At 66.1% G+C, this 20,654-nt stretch overlaps 1 protein-coding gene across 5 annotated transcripts in view; it reads left to right on the forward strand.

The window, feature by feature from the left end:
• PLEKHG3 (pleckstrin homology and RhoGEF domain containing G3) overlaps positions 1 to 20,654 on the forward strand; it is a 43,733-nt gene that overhangs the window by 15,834 nt on the left and 7,245 nt on the right. Inside the window, exons 1-17 of one of the 5 annotated variants that reach the window (XM_089778887.1) lie at positions 604 to 3,161; positions 7,395 to 7,750; positions 8,206 to 8,303; positions 9,254 to 9,323; positions 9,614 to 9,660; positions 10,111 to 10,261; positions 11,686 to 11,817; positions 12,197 to 12,379; positions 12,735 to 12,827; positions 13,026 to 13,112; positions 13,640 to 13,673; positions 14,823 to 14,931; positions 17,075 to 17,154; positions 17,332 to 17,370; positions 17,821 to 17,831; positions 19,551 to 19,862; positions 20,387 to 20,467. In XM_089778887.1, coding sequence (XP_089635013.1) covers positions 3,101 to 3,161; positions 7,395 to 7,750; positions 8,206 to 8,303; positions 9,254 to 9,323; positions 9,614 to 9,660; positions 10,111 to 10,261; positions 11,686 to 11,817; positions 12,197 to 12,379; positions 12,735 to 12,827; positions 13,026 to 13,112; positions 13,640 to 13,673; positions 14,823 to 14,931; positions 17,075 to 17,154; positions 17,332 to 17,370; positions 17,821 to 17,831; positions 19,551 to 19,862; positions 20,387 to 20,467 — 1,944 coding nt within the window. In that variant the 5' untranslated portion in view covers positions 604 to 3,100. Of the gene's footprint in view, positions 1 to 603; positions 3,162 to 6,267; positions 7,751 to 8,205; positions 8,304 to 9,253; positions 9,324 to 9,613; positions 9,661 to 10,110; positions 10,262 to 11,685; positions 11,818 to 12,196; positions 12,380 to 12,734; positions 12,828 to 13,025; positions 13,113 to 13,639; positions 13,674 to 14,822; positions 14,937 to 17,074; positions 17,155 to 17,331; positions 17,371 to 17,817; positions 17,832 to 19,550; positions 19,863 to 20,386; positions 20,468 to 20,654 lie in introns of those variants that run through there. The other 4 variants (XM_089778885.1, XM_089778886.1, XM_075928873.2 and 1 more) reach the window with 4 other exon arrangements.

Below are 20,654 nucleotides of genomic sequence, written 5' to 3' on the forward strand. Positions count from 1 at the left end.
AAGAAACAGCTGCTGCGCCTCCCCAGAAAAAGCTGCATTTCCATGCTGGGTGAGGATCCCTGTGTGGTTGCTGGGGCAGGTTTCCTCTTCCTTTCACACCGGAGAATAGGAGAGGAGGTTGACTCTGGCTCCCCTCCCCGACCTCTCCCGGCAGCCCCTCATGTGTGGGGCATACCATGGTGCGGAAGGGGCATGGTGCTCGTCCCCAGCTGGCACCTGTGCTGCCTTGGCCTGTACCTGGGAAAATATTCACTTGGCCTGTGACCAGCTCTTCCCTCACTCAACTCGCTGCCACTGGGCTGCCTGGGATCTGTGGGCCTGGGCAGGGCTGCCACGAAAGCTCTGGTCTTGCATCAAAGAGAGGCCACGAATTGAAATCCTGGAGAACTCCCCTCCCCCTTCCACAAAGGTTTCTGTAGCGCCCATTGCCCATGGCTTCCTGGGGAAACTGAGTCTGTGTTGGGGGGTCCCTGGGTGGAGTGGGGAGGGGGAGGGGGAGACCTGGCTGGCTGGAGCTGAGTCCTGACCCATGGCTGTTTTTGTAGCTGGGGAGGTGTGTGGTGGGAGGCAGCTGTTAGCGGGGGGGTGGGGGGAGGATGGCTAGCTGCTTGCGGCACCCCAGGGTGCTGGGTTATCCGGTCCAGACATCCCTCTGCCCTTCAGTTCCCACTTCCCTGCTTTCAGGGGTGGTAGGCAGTTCCTTGGCCCCACCCCCAGCTGAGACCAGTGCCTGTCGCGCTGGGCGCTGCATGGACACCACCCCTGCTCCCAAAAGCTTCCAGTCCGACTAGATCAAGAGTAGGAGGGAAACTGAGGCCTAAGGAGGTGGGGGGAGGGGCTTGCCCAAGGCCACCAGGCGGAAAGTTAGGCACGGAACCCAGGTTCCCAGGCTGCCGCCTCTGACCACGCCGAGCATCGCGCCGGGGGCCTTTGCTTCCAGGCGCTGCTGGGCTTTGCGCCAGGGTTAACGCAGGGGAGCTGCTGCTCCTTCCGGTGCTCTGGCGCAGGCGGGGTTAAACAGGTGGTTTCCAGTCAGGATCCTTGGAGCTGAGAAATCCCCTCCCCGGCCTGGCAAAGCGGCTTAGGTGTCTGCCCGCCATTAGTGCCAGGCCGATGCTCTGGCCGAGCTGCTGCCCACGGAGGGCTGGGCAGGTTCCCACATGGCCCCTCTGTGACCGGGGCGGGAGGCGCGTTCCCCAGCCGGTCTGGCCGGTCCCTCCCTGGCTGCACGCACTGATGCCTGGGGCCCCTCTCGGATCCCAAGAGAGGGGCCCATGCCCCACACCCAGGCTCTGATCTCTCTCACGCGCCACCCCCACCAGGCTGCAAGGTCTCTGTTGTTGTGGACACTTGCTGGCCTTCCTGGGGCTCCCTGGTGGTGTCCCGACCCAGCTCCCCCCCCCATGCACCGCGTGGAGTTAGCTAATATTCGGAGGAGGGAGGCGATTCCTGTTGGCTGCGGGCTCTTCCCGCTAGCCGCCCTGGGCCGTGGCCGGTGATAAGGGCTGTGTGTAACCAGGCAGGAAATTAACCATCAGAACAGCTGATCCAGAGCCTGGATGAGTCTCCAGCATTTGGCAGCTGTACTTCCAGGCGGATTGCGTCTCTGCTGTTCCCAGCCCTGCGGCATGGCTGGGGGAGGCTGGCTGGTCAGGGGGGGGGCTGTTGTGTTGTTTTTCAAAGGTCCAGATTCTCCCCTCTGCCTCAGAGCTGCTGAAGACTGCAGCCAGTTATTTTACTGCCCTGTTTGGGAGGATTCCACACCCCCCCTTCCCCGATACCGGCGTGGTTCAGAACTCGGGAGACTGGCTTGAAAATCAGGAGATCGTTAGAGGAGGGAGGCTCTCGCTCTGCTGAATGGAGCCTTTCGGGGTCACGTTTTCAAGCTTTTCTCCCCAGCCACGCAGGCTGGTGACTTAAAAATAAAAACAAACCAGAAATCCCAGACGCCCCTGACTCCGGGAGCTGGGGATTTCGGGAACGCGCCGCGGAGGTGCCGCTGCATGGCGGGCGGCTTGGGATACAAGCGTGGAGCCCGGTGGACTCTCGGTGGTCGCCGTTTCGCAACGTGGCTATTCGTGCCCAGCAGCTGTTCGTGACACCCCCTTTCCTGGAGAGGGGACCCCGTCAGTTACCTGGGAAACAGTGTTACCTCTGCCTGTCCCCGGCAGTGCGTGAGGGACCCATGGGGGAGCCCCCCGGCTGTGTTCTGCTGTGGGTAGCCGTGCTCTAGCTGCGCCCACCCCCTGCACCCGCCGCTGGCCTGCGTGGCCCATCTGGTCAGCAGCGCCTGGGCCGTGGCCCTTTTGAGGGAGATGGGGCTGCGTGGTGTGCACGGTGGGGGGCAGAGTGTGGGATCCCCTGGGCTGGGTGAGCTGCGTGTGGTGTCTCAGCTCGAGCTGGGCCCGGCATGGTGCAGGCGAGGGGGGCTGGGTTGTGGCCGGTTCTGCAGGTGGGACTAGCGCTGGGCTGTGCACTCAAGTGCGCGCTTATTGCAAACCTCCTGGGCCGAGAGCCAGGCCCCCCGGCTGAGAGCCCCAGGATAGGCTCGGATCCTGCGACAGGCCAGAAACACCTCCCCCCACCCCGGCACCTTTCCCCTGCATGCACTTGCAGCCCTTCTCTGAGGGGTCTGGGGTGCCCAGTGCCTCTCTCTCTGCCAGGTCTCTGAGTGGGCCCTCTGGCTCCCCCCGGGGCCTTTCCCATGTGCTGTGCCCCACAGCCGGGTCTGGAATCATCCCCCCTGCCCCCAGGACTCCTGGTGGTTGTCCCCGCCCCAGAGCTGGCTGCATTTCGGGGCTGCTGTCGGGGGGGTGCTGTGGGGCTGTTCGTGGGCACGGCTGGTGGGTGCCGGCTGAGGCCCAGCCCCGCTGTGCCGACAGGGAGCCCTGGCGGGCGAGTCCCCCGTGGGCGAGGCGCTGACATGCCGCTCCTTGGTGTGGAGGGGGCGGCGCCCGGAGCGGCTGCAGGTGAGGTCTGACGACAGCACAGCAGTGTCTGCGCCCTGCCCTGCTGTCTCTCCGGACGCTCCCAGGAAGGCAGCGCCGGCTCCCCCCCCCCGGCCAGTCCCCTCGCCCATCCTGGCCCGCTGGGACGCGGCATGTTCCTCTGGGAGGAGATCAGCCTGCCCTGGCTCCCGGCCCGCATCTCCAAACTGTGGGGTAAGGGGAGAGAGGCCCGGAGCCCTGCCGGGGCGGCCCGGAGCCAGAGGAGTTGGGGGGGGGGGGCTGTGGCTGGCGGCCAAGGGAGCCTGCCTGTTGCAGGCCTGCAGCCACACGCCTGCCTGCCCTGCCCAAGGGGGTGGGGGGAGGGTGGGATCCCGGTTACGCAGGCTGCCAGGAATGCAGAGCCCTGCTGGGGGAGGGGGAATGGCAAGGTGCTGGGGGGGGGGGGTCTCTGGGCAGAGCCCCACACCTGGGACCGGAGAGTCTTGGGTCCCCTTTAGTCAGGCCCTGGGTCTCCCTGACTTTCGGGGGGGCTGGGGCTGGGGCATCCTCCGTCCCCACCTCCGGACTTGGTACGGGGCCCCTGGCTGGTCTGGCCTGGTGCTCTGGTGATGGCCTGGGAGCCGTTTCCCGGGCTGAGCCCCGGTTCTCAGACACGTCCAGCCCTCTTGTGGGCCGGTGCTACTCCGGTTCCGCTGGGTGCGAGGGATGAGTCAGACAGACACACGCCTCTCGCAGCCGCCATCGCTGTGTGCTTGGGAGAGCACAGCGCCCGCCTGCCCGTGTGTGTGTGTGTCTGCTGGGAGAGCGCCCGCTCGTGTGTGACTCTGTGTGCGACTGTGTGTGTCTGTCAGAGCGCCCGTGTGTCTGTGTGACTGTGTGTCTGTCACAGCACCCGTGTGTGACTGTGTGTCTGTCATCGTGCCCGTGTGTGTGTCTGTGACTCTGTGTGTGTCTGTCATTGCGCCCGTGTGTGTGTCTGTGTGACTCTGTGTGTGTCTGTCAGAGCGCCCGTGTGTGTGTCTGTGTGACTCTGTGTGTCTGTCAGAGCATCCGTGTGACTGTGTGTCTGTCAGAGCGCCCGTGTGTGTGTCTGTGTGACTCTGTGTGTGTGTCATTGCGCCCGTGTGTGTGTGTGTGTGACTCTGTGTGTGTCTGTCAGAGCGCCCGTGTGTGTGTCTGTGTGACTCTGTGTGTCTGTCAGAGCATCCGTGTGACTGTGTGTCTGTCAGAGCGCCCGTGTGTGTGTCTGTGTGACTCTGTGTGTGTCTGTCATTGCGCCCGTGTGTGTGTCTGTGTGACTCTGTGTGTGTCTGTCATTGCGCCCGTGTGTGTGTCTGTGTGACTCTGTGTGTGTCTGTCAGAGCGCCCGTGTGACTGTGTGTCTGTCAGAGCGCCCGTGTGTGTGTCTGTGTGACTCTGTGTGTCTGTCAGAGCATCCGTGTGACTGTGTGTCTGTCAGAGCGCCCGTGTGTGTGTCTGTGACTCTGTGTGTGTCTGTCATTGCGCCCGTGTGTGTGTCTGTGTGACTCTGTGTGTGTCTGTCATTGCGCCCGTGTGTGTGTCTGTGTGACTCTGTGTGTGTCTGTCAGAGCGCCCGTGTGACTGTGTGTCTGTCAGAGCGCCCGTGTGTGTGTCTGTGACTCTGTGTGTCTGTCATTGCGCCCGTGTGTGTGTCTGTGTGACTCTGTGTGTGTCTGTCATTGCGCCCGTGTGTGTGTCTGTGTGACTCTGTGTGTGTCTGTCAGAGCGCCCGTGTGACTGTGTGTCTGTCAGAGCGCCCGTGTGTGTGTCTGTGTGACTCTGTGTGTGTGTCATTGCGCCCGTGTGTGTGTCTGTGTGACTCTGTGTGTGTCTGTCAGAGCGCCCGTGTGTGTCTGTCACACTGCCCATGTGACTGTGCCCATGTGTTGGGGAGGGAACGGCCTTTTTGCGCTGTCAGGAATTGCTGGGATTCTTTGCTGCTGGGCAGCGGGGAATGGCTTGTTGTTTTCAGGCCGGCGGCCCGGTTGGGATCCCTTGGCCTGGCCTCCGCAGCCCAGGCTGGGGAATGCGACCCAGTGAGGACGGACCTGCCCTCTGCAAAAGGCCCCGCTCGCTCCCTGCCTGCGAGGGGTGGGGAGGGGCAGAGGGCAGCTGCCCTCGCCTGGCCGGGAGCACGCCCCTGGGGCGGCGCTCTGAGGCTGTGCCCAGCGCTTGCTGGCCTTGCTCTCACCTCCCGGGGCTTGGGAGAGCCGCACGGGGTCCTGCCCGCCCCCGGCTCCATTCCTGACGTGGGTGTCACTCACACGAGAGTCGTTACGCTGAGCTGGGCCCCCGCCTGGCTGGAGTCGGGAGGGCAGGTCCCGTCTGGGTGGCCCCAGAAATCGTGGCTGCTCGGCTTGGATCTCTCTGTGCCGCAGCTCCCCAGGTGGGAAATGGGGATCGCTCCCTCGCCCCGGCCCATCCGCCTCCCCCGGGGAGCGGGCAGAGCCGGGCGGGAGGGCGGATGCCAGGCCTGCCACCGCGCCGCCAGCAGCATTCCCACCCGGCTCCCCTGCGCGCCCCTCTGCCGCCGCTGAGGTAACCGGGCTCGCACAGGGCGCACCCGGGACAGATCTGACCCTTCCTGGAGGGGGTCACGTCTCTTTGCCAGGGGTGGTTTGGCTGCCATTTCCTAGAATACTAGGACTGGAAGGGACCTCGAGAGGTCATTGAGTCCAGTCTCCTGCCCCCATGGCAGGACCCAGCACTCTCTAGACCATCCCTGATAGACATTTATCTAACCTGCTCTTAAATATCTCCAGAGATGGGGACTCCACAACCTCCCTTGGCAATTTATTCCAGTGTTTAACTACCCTGGCAGGCAGGAAGTTTTTCCTAATGTCCAACCTAAACCTCCCTTTCTGCAGTTTAAACCCATTGCTCCTTGTCCTATCCTCAGAGGCCAAGATGAACCAGTTTTCTCCCTCCTCCTTATGACATCCTTTTAGATACCTGAAAACGGCTCTCATGTCCCCCCTCAGTCTTCTCTTTTCTAAACTAAACAAACCCAATTCCTTCAGCCTTCCCTCATAGCTCATGTTCTCTAGACCTTTCATCATTCTCGTTGCTCTTCTCTGGACTCTCTCCAATTTCTTCACATCTTTCTTGAAATGCGGTGCCCAGAACTGGACACAAGACTCCAACGGAGGCCTAACCAGCGCAGAGTAGAGCGGATTTCCCATGCCCTGAAGCCAGGCAGAGCTGCCTCTGTTGGCCAAGCCACCCTTATCCACCCGCATGCTGGGTCTTTTCCTAGCTGGAGCTGCCTCCCCTCTGCCGTGGCAGTGAGGTCGCGTGCTGCTTTCCCTTGTGCCCTAACAGCGAGGACACAACTGGCCAGGCTGGGAGCCGTGGGGCAAGCCCCTCTCCTCTGGGGCCTGGCCAGTCTCGCAGGCAGGAAAGGGGGGCAGTGCATGGCAGCAGGGTCCGGGGGTCGGCATTGGTGGTCCCTTCCTCACCCTGCAGCCTTCCTGCCCCTTTCCGGGGAGAATTTGCAGGGTGGGCGTCGATCTCCCTTAGCCCCCAGTGACCTGGACGGGCCCAGCTCGGAGAGGCTCACACCCGGGGCAGCTCTCCCCCTCCCCGGAATGGGTTCTGGGTCTCTGCAGCCGCAGGCACGTGGCTGTGTCTCTCTCACCTGGCGGGCTCCGGCCCTGGGCTCCCCGGGCGTATCGGGAAGGGTTCCGTGACCACGCGCGTTGCTGGGGTCGGGTTTGATTTTTCTTTTCGGGGAAGCCGGGAGCTCGGAGAGCTGTGGCGAGCCAGTCGGGCCCCTCCCGGCCAGACGTTTGCCCCCCGCCTGGGCAGCACGGAGCCAGGGGCTATGACTGAAGCTGGGAGGGGGAGGGGGTGATACCCAGGCTGTAGTAGGGACGGAGGCAGTGGCCAGGCCTGTCGGGGCCCATGGGAGGCAGGGGGCCATGCCCGTATCTGCCAGCTGGCCTGCGTGTGTAGAACAAAGGGGCCTGTGTCCCTAGGCAAAGCAGGGGCCTCGCTTGCACGCTGGTGCCTGGCAGGATTGGGGGCCCAGGGCCTGGCCTCTGGGGGTCCAATGCCATGGTGGCCCCAGGCCAGCGCCTAGCTGTCTGACGCACGTGGCGCTGTGAGCCCTGCCCCCGTCCTGGCGTGGGGGGCTGTGGGCACGATCCGTGGGTGCCTAGAGCCGGCCCGTAGCACTGGGCTGCCTGGCGGCCATGTCTAGTAGCCAGGCTGTGGGAAGCGCTGCTCTGGTTGGCTCCCTGAGGCAGGCTGGCCCCTGGCTGATCTGGCGCCGCCCGTATTGGGGGGCTGGGACCAAGGGGGGCGGGAGGTCGACACATGGCTCCAAGGGTTTGCTCCCAGCCGCTTCTCCGGCCGCGTCTTGTGAGCAGGGTGGGCGGGGGGCTGTGCCCCTTCTAACCCCATGGCCTCCCTCCCTCCCTGCAGAATCCCCCCGGCTGCCAGCAGCGCCCTGCCCTGGCAGCGATGACAGGATGCCTGTCGCAGGCGGGCACCCCCCAGAGCGCCCAGTGAGCCACGTGCCCATGGAGGGGCGAGACAAGGCCCCCGGCCCCGCGCCGCCCCGGGATGGGGACGCCCCGCGGGCCAGCCAGCTGCTCAACAGCAACAACAACGCCTCGCCGGGGGGCTGGCTGGGCCGCAGGGGCTCCCGCTCCCTCTCGCCCTTCGGCCCCCGGGCCCCCGCCGGCACCAACCACAAGCTGAGCTACCTGGAGCAGGTGGTGCTGGAGCTGGTGGAGTCGGAGCGAATGTACGTGCGGGACCTGCGCAGCATTGTGGAGGTGAGCCGGCCACGGGCGGGTCCCCTCTGCGCCTTGCTGGACGGCAGCACCCCCTGCTGGCCCTGTGCGGTGCTGCGGTGCCCCCCTAGCCCCTCATCCCTGGAGCTAGGGTCTCTGAGGAGGCACTCCCTCTGAGCTGTGCCCCATTGGTACCAGCAGCGGGGAAGGGCATGGTGCTGTGCCAAGCCTGTGCCCCAAATGCCCCATGGGGAGGTTCAAGGGGGGCGACTTTCCCCCCTGAATTGCTGGTTGGCTTCTCCAACTGGTTGGTTTGATAGCGGGGTGAGTTCCCATCGGGGGGGGGAGCTGGCAAGGGAGGGGACCCGCGCCTGCTCCTACCCGCCTGGCCTGGGGGACGCTCTGTTCCATGGCCCTGGCGGGAGGGGAGACCGGGGGCCTGGCCGCGTGGGCTGACAGCCCCTCTCTGTCGCTGGCTGCGCCCGGCCGCTTGGCAGGACTACCTGGGGCGGGTCATCGACACCGAGCAGCTGCTGCGGCCGGAGCAGGTCAGCGCGCTCTTCGGGAACATCGAGGACATCTACGCGCTCAACAGGTGAGCCAGGCCCAGCCCCCGCAGCTGATAACTGGCCCCCGCCAGCCCGGCCCGGCCCGCTCTAGTCCCAGCCTGCTTCAGCCTGGCCCCCTAATCTCAGCCCTCTCCCTTTCTGCCCCCGGCCCGAGCCCCTGTTCCAGCCCAGGCCTCCTGATTTCCCCTCCTGCTCTGCCCCGCCTACTCCATTCCACCCCCCTGCCCCGCTTCCCCCCCCCTCCCGTCCCAACCAAAGAGGATGAAGAGTAAATACCGCAAGATGGGCGTCCCCCTAGCACTGGTGAAGTCCGTGTTAGTGCTCAGCAGAAAGAAGTTGGGGTTCCTGCCCCAGATCTGCTGGTGCCCCACAGTCCTGCCCCACAGCCCCTGCTAGCCCAGCCCTGCCCTCCCCTCACAGCTCTGCCAGTGCCCCTCAGTCCTGCCCCACAGATTTCTGATTTTTGAGCCAGTCTCCAGCAAAGAGGGGCTGGTGCCCACCTGTACCTTCTCCACCTCCTTCGGCTTGGCCCTGAGGCCGCCTCAGCCGAGGGCCCGTAAACGGCCAGGTTGGGGGTCCCGTCCGTTGGACTCTTTGGGGTGTCTGGTCGGGGCCCGTGTGGCATGGCTCTAACGCAGGTGGCGGGGCTGAGCGCCGGCCTGGGGGCCCCTGGAGAGGGGGCAGCCAGTGCGCGTCTCTCTGCTCATAACTTGCTCTGTTTTCAAACCCTGCTAGCGCTGGAGGGGGCTCTGCCCCACAGGTGGGTACCACCCGGGTGTGCTGCATGCTCCTCTGCTTGCCTGCCGCTGGCTGGGGGGGAAGGGGGGGAGTTCCTTGCATGCTGCAGCATGTGCCTGGCCCGTGTGTCCCCTGGAGAACACGTGTGCTTGGCAGGCCCGGCCCGGGAGCACGTGTGGTTTTGGTGGGCCCCGTGCGGGGCGCCTTGCTGACTGACGGCCTCTCTCCCCCTGCCCAGCGAGCTGCTGCAGGACCTGGACGGCTGTGACAGCGACCCCGTGGCGGTGGCCAGGTGCTTCGTGGACAGGGTAAGGGGGGGCTCTGGAGGTGGGTGTTGGGGTGAGCGGCTGGCAAGCGTATGCACTCTGGGCTTGTGCTAACTGGGAGCTTCTTTGCATGGTGGGTTCCCGGGGACAGCCGAGCTCAGGGGGAGTGGCTGGGGCACTGCTGGGGAAGCTCACAGCCCCAGGCACTGTTGCAGGATGCCGAGGCGGGGAGCACTCGCTGGCAGCTATGGCGGGGCCCAGGGAGGGGGGCAGAGCAAAGCCACTGGGGGGCTCCCCCTGTAGACTCCCTCACAGACTCTCTCCCCCCGCAGAGCCAGGATTTTGATATCTACACCCAGTACTGCAACAACTACCCCAAGTGAGTGCACACGGGCGGGGCCCCCAGCCGCTGTGGGACTGGCACTGTTGCCCTGCAAGGGCGCTCCCTGGGGCGGGCGACCCCAGCAGCCTTTGTGGGTCGGTGCTGCCAGATTTGGGGGAGGGTGCCCCCATCCTATTGCTCTTGCTGTTGTGGGGAGTACACTGAGACGGGGGCCGGGCCCCCTCCTGCAGCAGCCTCTCCAGCATCCCAGTCGCTGGCTCTGAGAAGAGAGAGAAACCCACATGCAGGAGCAAGAGGGGCTGGCTTCCGCCCCCACCCCCGCCCTATCTGTGCCATATACTTGCACCTTGTGTCCCTCACCCTGGAATCTGGGCACCCGCCCAGGCCCCGTGTGGGTGGGCATCTCCCATCACCGGGGTGTGCGGGTGCCGTGCCAGGCCCCTGCCCCCGTGCGTCTCCCCTCAGCGCAGTGTCTGGTCCCTGCAGCTCGGTGGCGGCTCTGACCGAGTGCATGAGGAACAAACAGCAGGCAAAGTTCTTCCGCGAGCGCCAGGAGCAGATCGGCCACGCGCTGCCCCTGGGCTCCTACCTGCTCAAGCCAGTCCAGAGGATCCTCAAGTACCACCTGCTGCTCCAGGTAAGTGGGGGGCGCCTGCCCCCTCCCCACTGCATGGTTATTGCAGCGCTTCCTCAGCCACTGCACAACACCCCCAACACTACGTGGCCATTGCAGTGTCTCCTCCCCCTTCCCCACTGCATGGGCTTTGCAGTGCTCCCCTCATCCACTGCACAAAACCTCCCACTGCATGGCCATTGCAGTGCTTACTTCATCCACTGCACAGCACCCCCTCCCCACTGCATGGCCATTGCAGTGCTCACTTCATCCACTGCACAGCACCCCCTCCCCACTGCATGGGCTTTGCAGTGCTCCCCTCATCCACTGCACAAAACCTCCCACTGCATGGCCATTGCAGTGCTTACTTCATCCACTGCACAGCACCCCCTCCCCACTGCATGGCCATTGCAGTGCTCACTTCATCCACTGCACAGCACCCCCTCCCCACTGCATGGGCTTTGCAGTGCTCCCCTCATCCACTGCACAAAACCTCCCACTGCATGGCCATTGCAGTGCTTACTTCATCCACTGCACAGCACCCCCTCCCCACTGCATGGCCATTGCAGTGCTTACTTCATCCACTGCACAGCACCCCCTCCCCACTGCATTGCCATTGCAGTGCTTACTTCATCCACTGCACAGCACCCCCTCCCCACTGCATGGCCATTGCAGTGCTTACTTCATCCACTGCACAGCACCCCCTCCCCACTGCATGGCCATTGCAGGGCCGCCTCCCCACTGCATGGGTTTTGCAGTGCTCCCTCATATACTGCCCAGCACACACACCCTACTTGGCCATGGCAGCACCTCACTCACTCACTGCACGGCACCCCCACTGCAGTACTTCTCTCACCCACTGTATAGCATCCCCCCATTACCATTGCAGTGCCTCCCTTCCATTTCACTGCACGGGTATTGCAGTGCTTCCCCCATCCACTGCAAGGAACACCCCCCTTACTGCATGGCCATCAGTGTTGCCTCCCCCCTCCTTGCGTGGGTATCGCAGTGCTTTCCTCATACACTGCGTGGCCATTGCAGGGCCTCCCTCCTCCCACTGCATGGGCATTGGGGCATGGCACTCCCCCCGCCACCTGGTGCCTCTGTTCTGTTGCTTGGGCATCCTAGAGTCACGGCCTCATGACACCGCCTCCCTCCCCTACTGCGGCACTCACGTCCCCTCCCTGCATTCCCACCGCGGCAGCATCACAGGCCTGCCGGCCCTCCAGGGACACTGCAGTCCCCTTCCTTCCCTCCATCCCGGGCACCTCATCCCCCCCAAGCTGCAGGGCTACACACTGAACCCTAGAGGTGCCCCCCAGCTCAGCCCTGCCTCCATGCTCCTGCTTGGCAGTGCTCGGCCGGGGCTGAGGCCTGGGGAGGGCGGGGGGAGCGGGGCGCAGCTGGCGGGCGGGGCCGTGAGCCCTCACGCTGGGTGGTGCCCCTAGGAGATCACGAAGCACTTTGACGTGGAGGAGGCCGGCTACGAGGTGGTGGAGGAAGCGATTGACACCATGACCGGCGTGGCCTGGTACATCAACGACATGAAGCGCAGACACGAGCACGCTGTGCGGCTGCAGGTGAGCGGGGGGGGGCACCCCGGCCGTGCCAGCCCAGCTCCCGGGCACTGCCATCTGGGCAGCTGCTCCCTGGGGCTGGCTGGGAGCCGGGGGCTGCGTGCGCTTCCCGGAGGCGCCTGTGGGGGGCGGTAGCGAGTCCCTCCCCGCTGCTGCCTCTGGCCCACGTCAGGCACCCTTGATCTGCCCCTGGCAGAAGTCTAGGTACCTCCTGGTGAGCCCGGCCCCATGTCCCTGTGGCCTGAGGTGCCCTGGAGCTGGGATGCAGCCCGGCTGGGTGCTGGCAGGGCCCACAATGGGGGGCAGAAGGGCCGAGACACCCACCTCTCCCCCTGGGTCTGAGGCTCCCAGCCTGAGGCTGCCCCCTCCCCCCTGACCCCAGGAGATCCAGTCCCTGCTGCTGCACTGGAAGGGGCCGGACCTGACGACCTTTGGGGAGCTGGTGCTGGAGGGCACCTTCCGGGTGCACCGGGTGCGCAACGAGCGCACCTTCTTCCTCTTCGACCGCACCCTGCTCATCACCAAGCGACGGGGCGACCACTTCATCTGGAAGAGCCACATCCCGGTAAGCCAGCCCCCAGGGCGCCGTAGGGCCGAGCCCAGCCCCTCCCACTCCCCACAGCCCCCCTGTGAGGTCGGCAGCCGGTTGAGCTAGCTGGGTGGCATGGCCTCCGGCCTGTCCCCCATTCCTCCCCTTTGTCCCTGCGCTGGGCGCTTCAGGGGTGTGAGGAGGGGAGCTAGTGGGGGTGCAGTGTGGGGAACACACGGGTGGGGTGGATAGTGGAGGCAGGGAGGGGGGAGCTGCCAGGGTGGGCAATAGAAGTGCGGGGAGGGGAGCCCCGGGGGGAAGGCAGCGGCCTGGTGGGCCCCTGCTCAGCCCCTGGGTGGGAAGACGCGCTGACGCCCCCCTCTCGCCCCAGTGCTCCTCCTTGATGCTGATCGAGAGCACCAGGGACTCGCTCTGCTTCAGCGTCACCCACTACAAGCACAGCAAGCAGCACTACACCATCCAGGTGAGGCGGGGGGCTGGCTGTGGGGGGGGAAGGGGGGCTGGGTGGGTGTGGGGAGGGGGGCTGGGTGGGTGCGGGGGGGCTGGGGGGTGTGGGGAGGGGGGCTGGGTGGGTGAGTGGGGGAGGAGGGCCAGCGAGGGGGCTAGGCTGCCCTGGAGGGTCGGGTCGGGTCTCCGTGTCATTGCCTCTCCTTTGCCTCAGGCCAGGAGCGCGGAGGAGAAGCGGGTCTGGACCCACCACATCAAGAGGCTCATCCTGGAGAACCACCACGCCATCATCCCCCAGAAGGCGAGGGCCTCGCGGCCCCCACTGGGCCCTGGGGGTGGGCTGGGCCCTGGGGGTGGGGCAGAGGGACGGGGGCTGACAGGGGAGCACACCCTGAGCTCCCTCAGCGCCTCCAGCTGGCGTGTCCCCCCCACGGGAGCATGGCAACCCCCCCCCCTGCGCCGGGCTCAGTCAGCAGGGGGCCGAGGCCTCTGGGTCGCTCCCCCTGCCAGCAGCCCCTTGTCAGCCCTCTGTGCTTGTTCCCAGGCCCTGCGGGGCCCCACCTGGTCACGCCGGCGGCTGCCTGCAGAGGGTGGGGCAGCCACAGTAGGTAGGTGCCAGCTGGGGACTCCCCACGGGCATGGGGGGTGCCAGGGCCCCGGGCATCAGTCTCACCTGGAGCCCTGCGAATCTCAAACCTCCTCCCCACCAGCACCTTAGGGGAAACTGAGGCACAGCACGCACCCATGAAAACTTTCCACTTCATCCTCCTGTGGTACTGCCCCCTCCCCCCCCACATACACACTAACTGCCTCATCTCTGCCCCGCAGGCTAAGGAAGCCATCCTGGAAATGGACTCCTCCCGTAAGTCTCCCTCCAGCTCTGTGTCTCGGGGGGAGGGATGGGTTGTGTGTCTGGGGCGGGGCACCATGGCTGGCGCATCTCTCCTGCACTGCAGGGCTGCAGCGGGGCCTTTTGGGTCTCCTGGCGCCAGTCCCTGGCCCGTGGAGCCTGGCAAGATCATAAGCCGCTCTGTGGGGCAGGACACTGTAGGGCCGGGGACTGGATGCCAGGTCAGGGCTGGGGCCCATCTCAGCCTCTGTTCACTTTCATGCACTCCTGGGGGCGGGGTCTCGCCCCCAATCTCCCCGCTCGCCCTGGGGCGCTGCCGGGGGGGGGTCGCCCCCAATCTCCCCGCTCGCCCTGGGGCGCTGCCGGGGGGGGTCGCCCCCAATCTCCCCGCTCGCTCTGGGGCGCTGCCGGGGGGGTCGCCCCCAATCTCCCCGCTCGCCCTGGGGCGCTGCCGGGGGGGTTGCCCCCAATCTCCCCGCTCGCTCTGGGGCGCTGCCGGGGGGGGTCGGCCCCAATCTCCCCGCTCACTCTGGGGCGCTGCCGGGGGGGGGTCGCCCCCAATCTCCCCGCTCGCTCTGGGGCGCTGCCGGGGGGGGTCGCCCCCAATCTCCCTGCTCGCTCTGGGGCGCTGCCGGGGGGGGGGGTCGCCCCCAATCTCCCCGCTCGCTCTGGGGCGCTGCCGGGGGGGGTCGCCCCCAATCTCCTGCTCGCTCTGGGGCGCTGCCGGGGGGGTCGCCCCCAATCTCCCCGCTCGCTCTGGGGCACTGCCGGGGGGGGTCGCCCCCAATCTCCCCGCTCGCCCTGGGGCGCTGCCGGGGGGGTCGCCCCCAGTCTCCCCGCTCGCCCTGGGGCGCTGCCGGGGGGGGTTGCCCCCAATCTCCCCGCTCGCCCTGGGGCGCTGCCGGGGGGGTCGCCCCCAATCTCCCCGCTCGCCCTGGGGCGCTGCCGGGGGGGTTGCCCCCAATCTCCCCGCTCGCCCTGGGGCGCTGCCGGGGGGGTTGCCCCCAATCTCCCCGCTCGCTCTGGGGCGCTGCCGGGGGGGTCGCCCCCAATCTCCCCGCTCGCTCTGGGGCACTGCCGGGGGGGTTGCCCCCAATCTCCCCGCTTGCCCTGGGGCGGGGCAGAGGCGTTGACCTACACTCCTCTCCCTGCCTCTCCCAGACCCCGCTCGCTACAGGTACAGCCCGGAGCGGCTGAAGAAAGCCAAGTCGTGCCATCCCATGGACGAGGTGCCGGCACAGGCCCGGCAGGCCCGGCAGGGCCGCCGGCAGTCAGGTGAGAGGGGAGATCTGTCCCTGGTGGGGGTGTGCTGAGGGAGGGTGCAGCCAGACGGGGACGTGGCCTGCGTGCCTGGGAGCACTCAGTGCCCACCCCCCTCGTGGCCGTGTCTCCTGGCACTCGCGTGGCACCGCTGCTGGCGCTACCCACCGGCTGGTGGCCCCAGGGATCAGGGCGTGGGACGGGGTTGCCACGGGGCAGATGGCAGGGCAGGGAGGGGCTGATGGAAGCAGGAGTCCCTGAGCGAGGGGCCTGGCGGCGGAGCAGTGGGGGTGGGTGGCTTGGAGGCAGTGGGAGCTGCCTTGGAGGTGATCCTAGGTCGGCCTGGACCGTGGGTGCCAGGCGGCTGCAGCGTGTGGCACGACCCCCAGGAGGCTAGTTACTAGGGATGCTCCAGCTGCCGCCTAGGAACCAGCCCCTTTCCGCCCCCCCCCAGTCGGTGAATCTTGTGTATTGAGCCCTCGGGAGGCATCCTTGAATGAATCGCAGCGAATGGTCACTCGTAAGTTACACGCCGTTACCCCCAGGCTGGCGCTGGGGCCTTGGGAAAGGCCAGAGTGCAGGCCGTCTAGGCAGCCTTCGCTCTCCCCCTCGTCTCTAATGACCCGTTCGCAGGCTGGTTTCCCCAAGACCCCTGCTCCGTGCATTGCACAGCTGGGATGGTGCGTGAGGAACAAGCTGCCGTTCGATAGCGGCTCCTCATCGTTCAAAGTCGGCCCTGCTCTGGGGAGGAGGCAGGATCTTGTGGGCAAGCACAGTACCCTAAAAATTGCCTTATGATGCATACCTCATGGGGGGCAGAGTTAAGGGGATCCGGGCAGCCTCAGTGCTGGCCTTTCCTAAGGTGAGCGTTTGCAGCTGTAAAACGTCCGCTCCATCCTACGGTGTCATCTCCGTGATACCAGCAGAGTTGGAACCTCTGGATCCACCTCACAGCCATCTGCTGCTTGAACTCACCGCGTGACTGGTAGCAGTAGAAGGTTGTCATCCGGTCTGTGGACCTGCATGAGGGAGAGACCCTCAGCCAGTGGGTTTCCCAGTGATTTGCTGACAGCAGAAGGCTGCGGCTCAGAACTCGGATTGCCCGGCTCCCTGAGCGGTCTGCGCCCCCTCCCCGCAGGAGGAATTCCCAGCCAGGCTGACCCCAAAGTGAGGCTTGGCCTCCCGCCCATCCCCTGTGCATTGCTGCCAGCAGGGCGAAGTTCAAGGCCATCTCCCAGTGGCTGGAGGCTGCAGGCAAACAACAGCGGGTCCAACAGCAAACCGCCACCGGCCAGCCATTCGGATTGGCTGGCCAGAGGCTGGCGCCCTGCCTGCCGTGGGCAGCGGAGCTGCGTGTCTGTAGGCAGTTAAGGGACCAAGGCACCAGGCTCCCTCATCCCTGTGTTGTCCCCCTTTCCGGGATCCCACCTGGCACCAGCCACCCTCGGCCGCCCAAGGCTACTGGCTCTGGGCCAGGCTAGCTCCCAGGAAGGCACCAACTCGCTGCGGTCGCCAGGACAGCAGGCAGGGCCCTGCCCCTGGGGTCGCTGGGTGTGGAGGGTCCCTGTTCCCTGCTGGGGGTGAGAAATGGCCCCTTCGGTATCCCCCTAAACCAGAGCGGCCCGGCAGGTCTCTTTCCCCTGCTGCACTGCAGGGAGGTGGGGGACCAGGTCAGTGCCCTGCTGCCAGTGCCACACCAGATACACAGTGGTGGGGGTAGCGTGGCTGTAGGTAGGGCAGTCGGGGGTTGGGGTGCAGGATACACAGTGGTGGGGGTAGCGTGGCTGTAGGTAGGGAAGCCGTGTCTCGGGGGTTGGAGTGCAGGGTACATGGTGGCGGGGGTAGCGTGGCTGTAGGTAGGGCAGCCGTGTCTCGGGGGTGGGGGTGCAGGGTACACGGTGGCGGGGGTAGCGTGGCTGTAGGTAGGGCAGCCGTGTCTCGGGGGTGGGGGTGCAGGGTACACGGTGGCGGGGGTAGCGTGGCTGTAGGTAGGGCAGCCGTGTCTCGGGGGTGGGGGTGCAGGGTACACGGTGGCGGGGGTAGCGTGGCTGTAGGTAGGGCAGCCGTGTCTGGGGGGCCGTGGTTGGGTGCAGGGTACCCCACCGATAGCAGAGCTACTCTGTCCCAGTGGCTGTGTCTGTCCCTAGCCTCAGAGCCCTTCCCCCCCAACGCCGTGGGGAGAAGCTCCCGGATGCTCTGCGTGGCAGCGTGGGGCTGGCGTGCCCGCACTCTGGTGCCAGCTCCCCTTTTCAGCGTGGGGCTCGAGGTGGGGTTGAGTGGCGCCGTGCCGGCCGGGCGGGGCTGGGCAGAAAGCAGGCGTCCCCTGGCGGTCCCCCGGGGGGCCAGGCCTGCTCCGGTCCCGGGGGCGGGGTCCGGCTGGCAGACCTCTCACTCGCGGCTTCCCCCACAGAGCCCACCAGGAGGCTTGCCCAGCAGCTGGTGGAGAGAGGTGAGTGGCTACGGGGTGGCTGCCCGCTCCGGGCCGGTCGCTCTCCGTGCCCAGCCTGCTCGGCCAGGTGGCTGAGGCCTGGCGCCCCCGACCGCAGGAGCTGCCCCCACCTGCCTTTATACACGGCCCCCTGGGCCATGTGTGGCCCTGCCAAGCCCCCTGTGGCCCTCACCCTGCGCGGTGCCCTGAGGGAGCAGACTCGGTGCCCTCACCCCAGTGCGCCTGCCCGGGGAATCCCTGCCGCTCCCTGGAGCCTAGAGGCCGAGTCTAGTCTCCGCTGGCGCAAAGGGACCAGCCCCCAACGCGTTGGAGCAGCCCCAGCCCCTCTCTCGGTGACAGGTCCGCTCCCGACACCGCCAGCCCCCCCCTCGGCCCCCTCCCCTCCCGTGGCAGGGCGGCCCCTTTGCTAATTGCCTGTCTCCTCTCTTCCATGCGCTGGCGATGCAGCAGCAGGACTGAAGGTAAGATCCTGGCCCCCGAGGGGAGAAGGGACCACAAGGGCCGTCGAGCCCAGCCCCTGCCAAGAGGCTCGGTTTGTTGTCAAACCCCCCATCCCGCCGCCTTTGGAACCCCCCGGCGGGAGCTACCTCGGCCTCCCCGGGCGTTTGCCCCGTTCTCCGGCTGCTCTCCCGCCAAGGAAGCGTTTCCCGAGGTTCGTTCTAACTCTGCTGTGCGGCGGCTGGAGCCCGGCGCCTCTCGGCCTGCCCGCTGTGGCCCCAGAGAGCAGCGTTTCTCCATCCATGGCAGGGCAGCCTTGAAAGCTGCGATTCCTCTTTGCCAGGCTGCCTGCCCGGTTCCTTCAGCCTCCCTTTGACTCTCTTCGTCACTTGCCGCTGGGTCCTCCCAGTGTCTCCATGTCCTTTCCCCTAGCAGGGGGCAAGCGGAGCCGAGGCTGAGTGGAGCGGTACCCCCTCCTTTCCCCCCTGCCCCTCTCCACGCCGCCTGGACTCGCCTCTGGCTTTTGTTTTTGCAACCGCCTGGCTGTGCCCACTCACTCAGGTTTCGGGTGAGACCCGCCTACGCCAGCCCTCCCCCCTTCCGATCCTTTTGGTGTTTCTCCGCCACGTGCCGCACCCGACATTGGGCCGTGTCGAACTTCCCGGAGCTGGTTTTACCTAGAGCCCCGCCAGTCCGGGGCTCCGTGCACTGCCTCCGCCAGCGTGGATGCGGAGAGCCGTGCTTTGTTTCTGCAGAGGCAGCTACAAGCTCTGGATCTAGACCCCTGCCGGTTTGCGGCTCGCCGCTTGATAGCTGCCGACGGGGGTGCCGATCTTCGTGGCGCCTTGGTGCAGATACAAAATTCTGTATCCGCTCAGGGCTCTAGTGCTAGCCCAGTGCTGCAGTTTCCCAAGGACCCTCTGAATTTTGGCTCTGTCCTTCACAAAGTGTTAGCCGCCCCCTCCTCCCCCAGCTTTGTGCCCTCTGCAGACGCGATCCATCTGCTCTCTCTTCCTGCAGCCAGGGCGTTAGTAAAGATGCTAAACCACACAGGACCCAGAGCAGCTCCCTGCGGAGCCCCACTACGGGCCACCCTGCACTCCGACACCGTCCCGTGACGAGTCACCCTTCCTTTGCGCTGGTTTAACCATGTCGTGGTGGTTCTGCCGCCTGTGTTTCTGCAGCTTACCTTGTACAATGTCACCAAAACTCCCTGTGAGCAGAGCACTTGGGTGGCCACCCCGGAGAGATGCAGGTGCCGCCCAGCGGATTAGCAGAGCACCCACAGCCGGCAGCCTGTGTTACTACTGGTGGTGCACAGCCACACATGCCTCGGTGCACAGAACAACGTTTATTCCGCACACTGATGGGAAAAATGAGAGGGAACGTTGCATGTCATGTGGGACAGGGCTAGAGAGCTGGAAGCTACCCAAGCCGCGGGGTGGTGGGAGGCTGCAGTGGGTGTGGGGGGCCCTGCTGCAAGGCTCCCACGCAGCCCATGGCCCCTCAACACTCTGCGCATCACACACGCGTATCCCTCCTCACCGGTTGCACGCATGTTCACACCCATGCACTTGTGCCCCAGCACGCGTGCCCAGTGGTCCCCAGCTTCTTGCAGATGTGTGGACTCGGGACAGGGACTGTGGGGGGAGCCCACGACTGGCCCTGTCAGGGCCCCGCCAGCAGCTTCAGCGCCCAGGCACGAGGCAGCGCTAAAGGGAGCCTGTTTGTCCTCCGAACAGCACTCTGGCAGTGCCGGAGCCCTCCTGGAGCCTGGGGTGCCCTTCCCGCCCCCTGGCAGCGCCTGGCAGCCGGAGGAGACCCAGGGGGGTGCGGAGGAGGAGGAAGAGGCTGTGGGGATGGAGGAAGAGCGGGCCCGGGGGAAGGGCTCGCTGGAGGAGCTGGCTGTGAGTGACAGCGAGAAGGAGGCCGGGCCGGAGGAGGAGGGCCCGATGGGCGAAGAGCAGGTAGCAGACTTTGCAAGCTCCCTGCTGGCGGCGCTGCACGGATGGCACATTCGGGCCAACGCTTTGCTTTTTTCCCGGGGCCGCACGGTGAGGTGTCTCTCCAACCCCTCTTGCATGCTGCCTGGCGCATGGCTTGGGGCTGCTGCCCTCTGTCCCTCTCCTGCCCCCCTTCTTGAGGCAGGTGGACCGGCACCCCCCCGGATCGGCACCCGGCTCCACTCTTAACCCTTCACTGACTGTGACGCAGCGGCCGCTGCGAGTCCCAGCATGCTTTGCACCTGCCCGCCCCGGCTAACCCCACTCATGGCTGGGCCCCGAAGACGTTTCTGAGAGGAAGCCGGCTGGAGCGTGAGGGCGACGGGGAGCCGACGGGAACAGCGCCGGGCCTCCGCAGGGAGCGCCGATGCCGAAACCCGTCTGGGGCATGGCCCCTGGGATCTGCTCTGCCGCTCTGGGGCTGCACCGAGACGAGGCGGCTGGCGCGGGACCGGGTCGGATTTGAGGCCCTGCTGGGGCTGCCTGTGGGGCTCTGTTCTGGGCCGACGCGGGGCCGCCAGCGCTGTCGGAGCCCCGGCGCGGCCGCGTAACGTGCCCCCTTTGCTGTGTTTCAGAGCAAGGAGCCCAGGGGCAGCCTGGAGGCAGGGAGCCATGAAAACCACGACAGTGCAGAGACGGTCTCGGCCAGCCTGGAGGTGAGTGGACGACGGCCCCGTGGGCCCGCTGCTTGCCCCTCCCGTGGGGGTCTAAAGCCAGGGTGGGGAGACTTTTTTTTGGGTGGGGGGGGGGCACTGACCCACAGAAAAATCAGTCGGCGCCGCACAAAAGTGAGGCGCAAACCCCCCCCCTCCCTCGCTGACGTGGCCCCTGAGCGAGGAGGAG

Source organism: Pelodiscus sinensis, chromosome 5 (assembly GCF_052426305.1).
Source record: "Pelodiscus sinensis isolate ZL-2025 chromosome 5, ASM5242630v1, whole genome shotgun sequence".
NCBI classification, from domain to species: Eukaryota; Metazoa; Chordata; order Testudines; family Trionychidae; genus Pelodiscus; species Pelodiscus sinensis.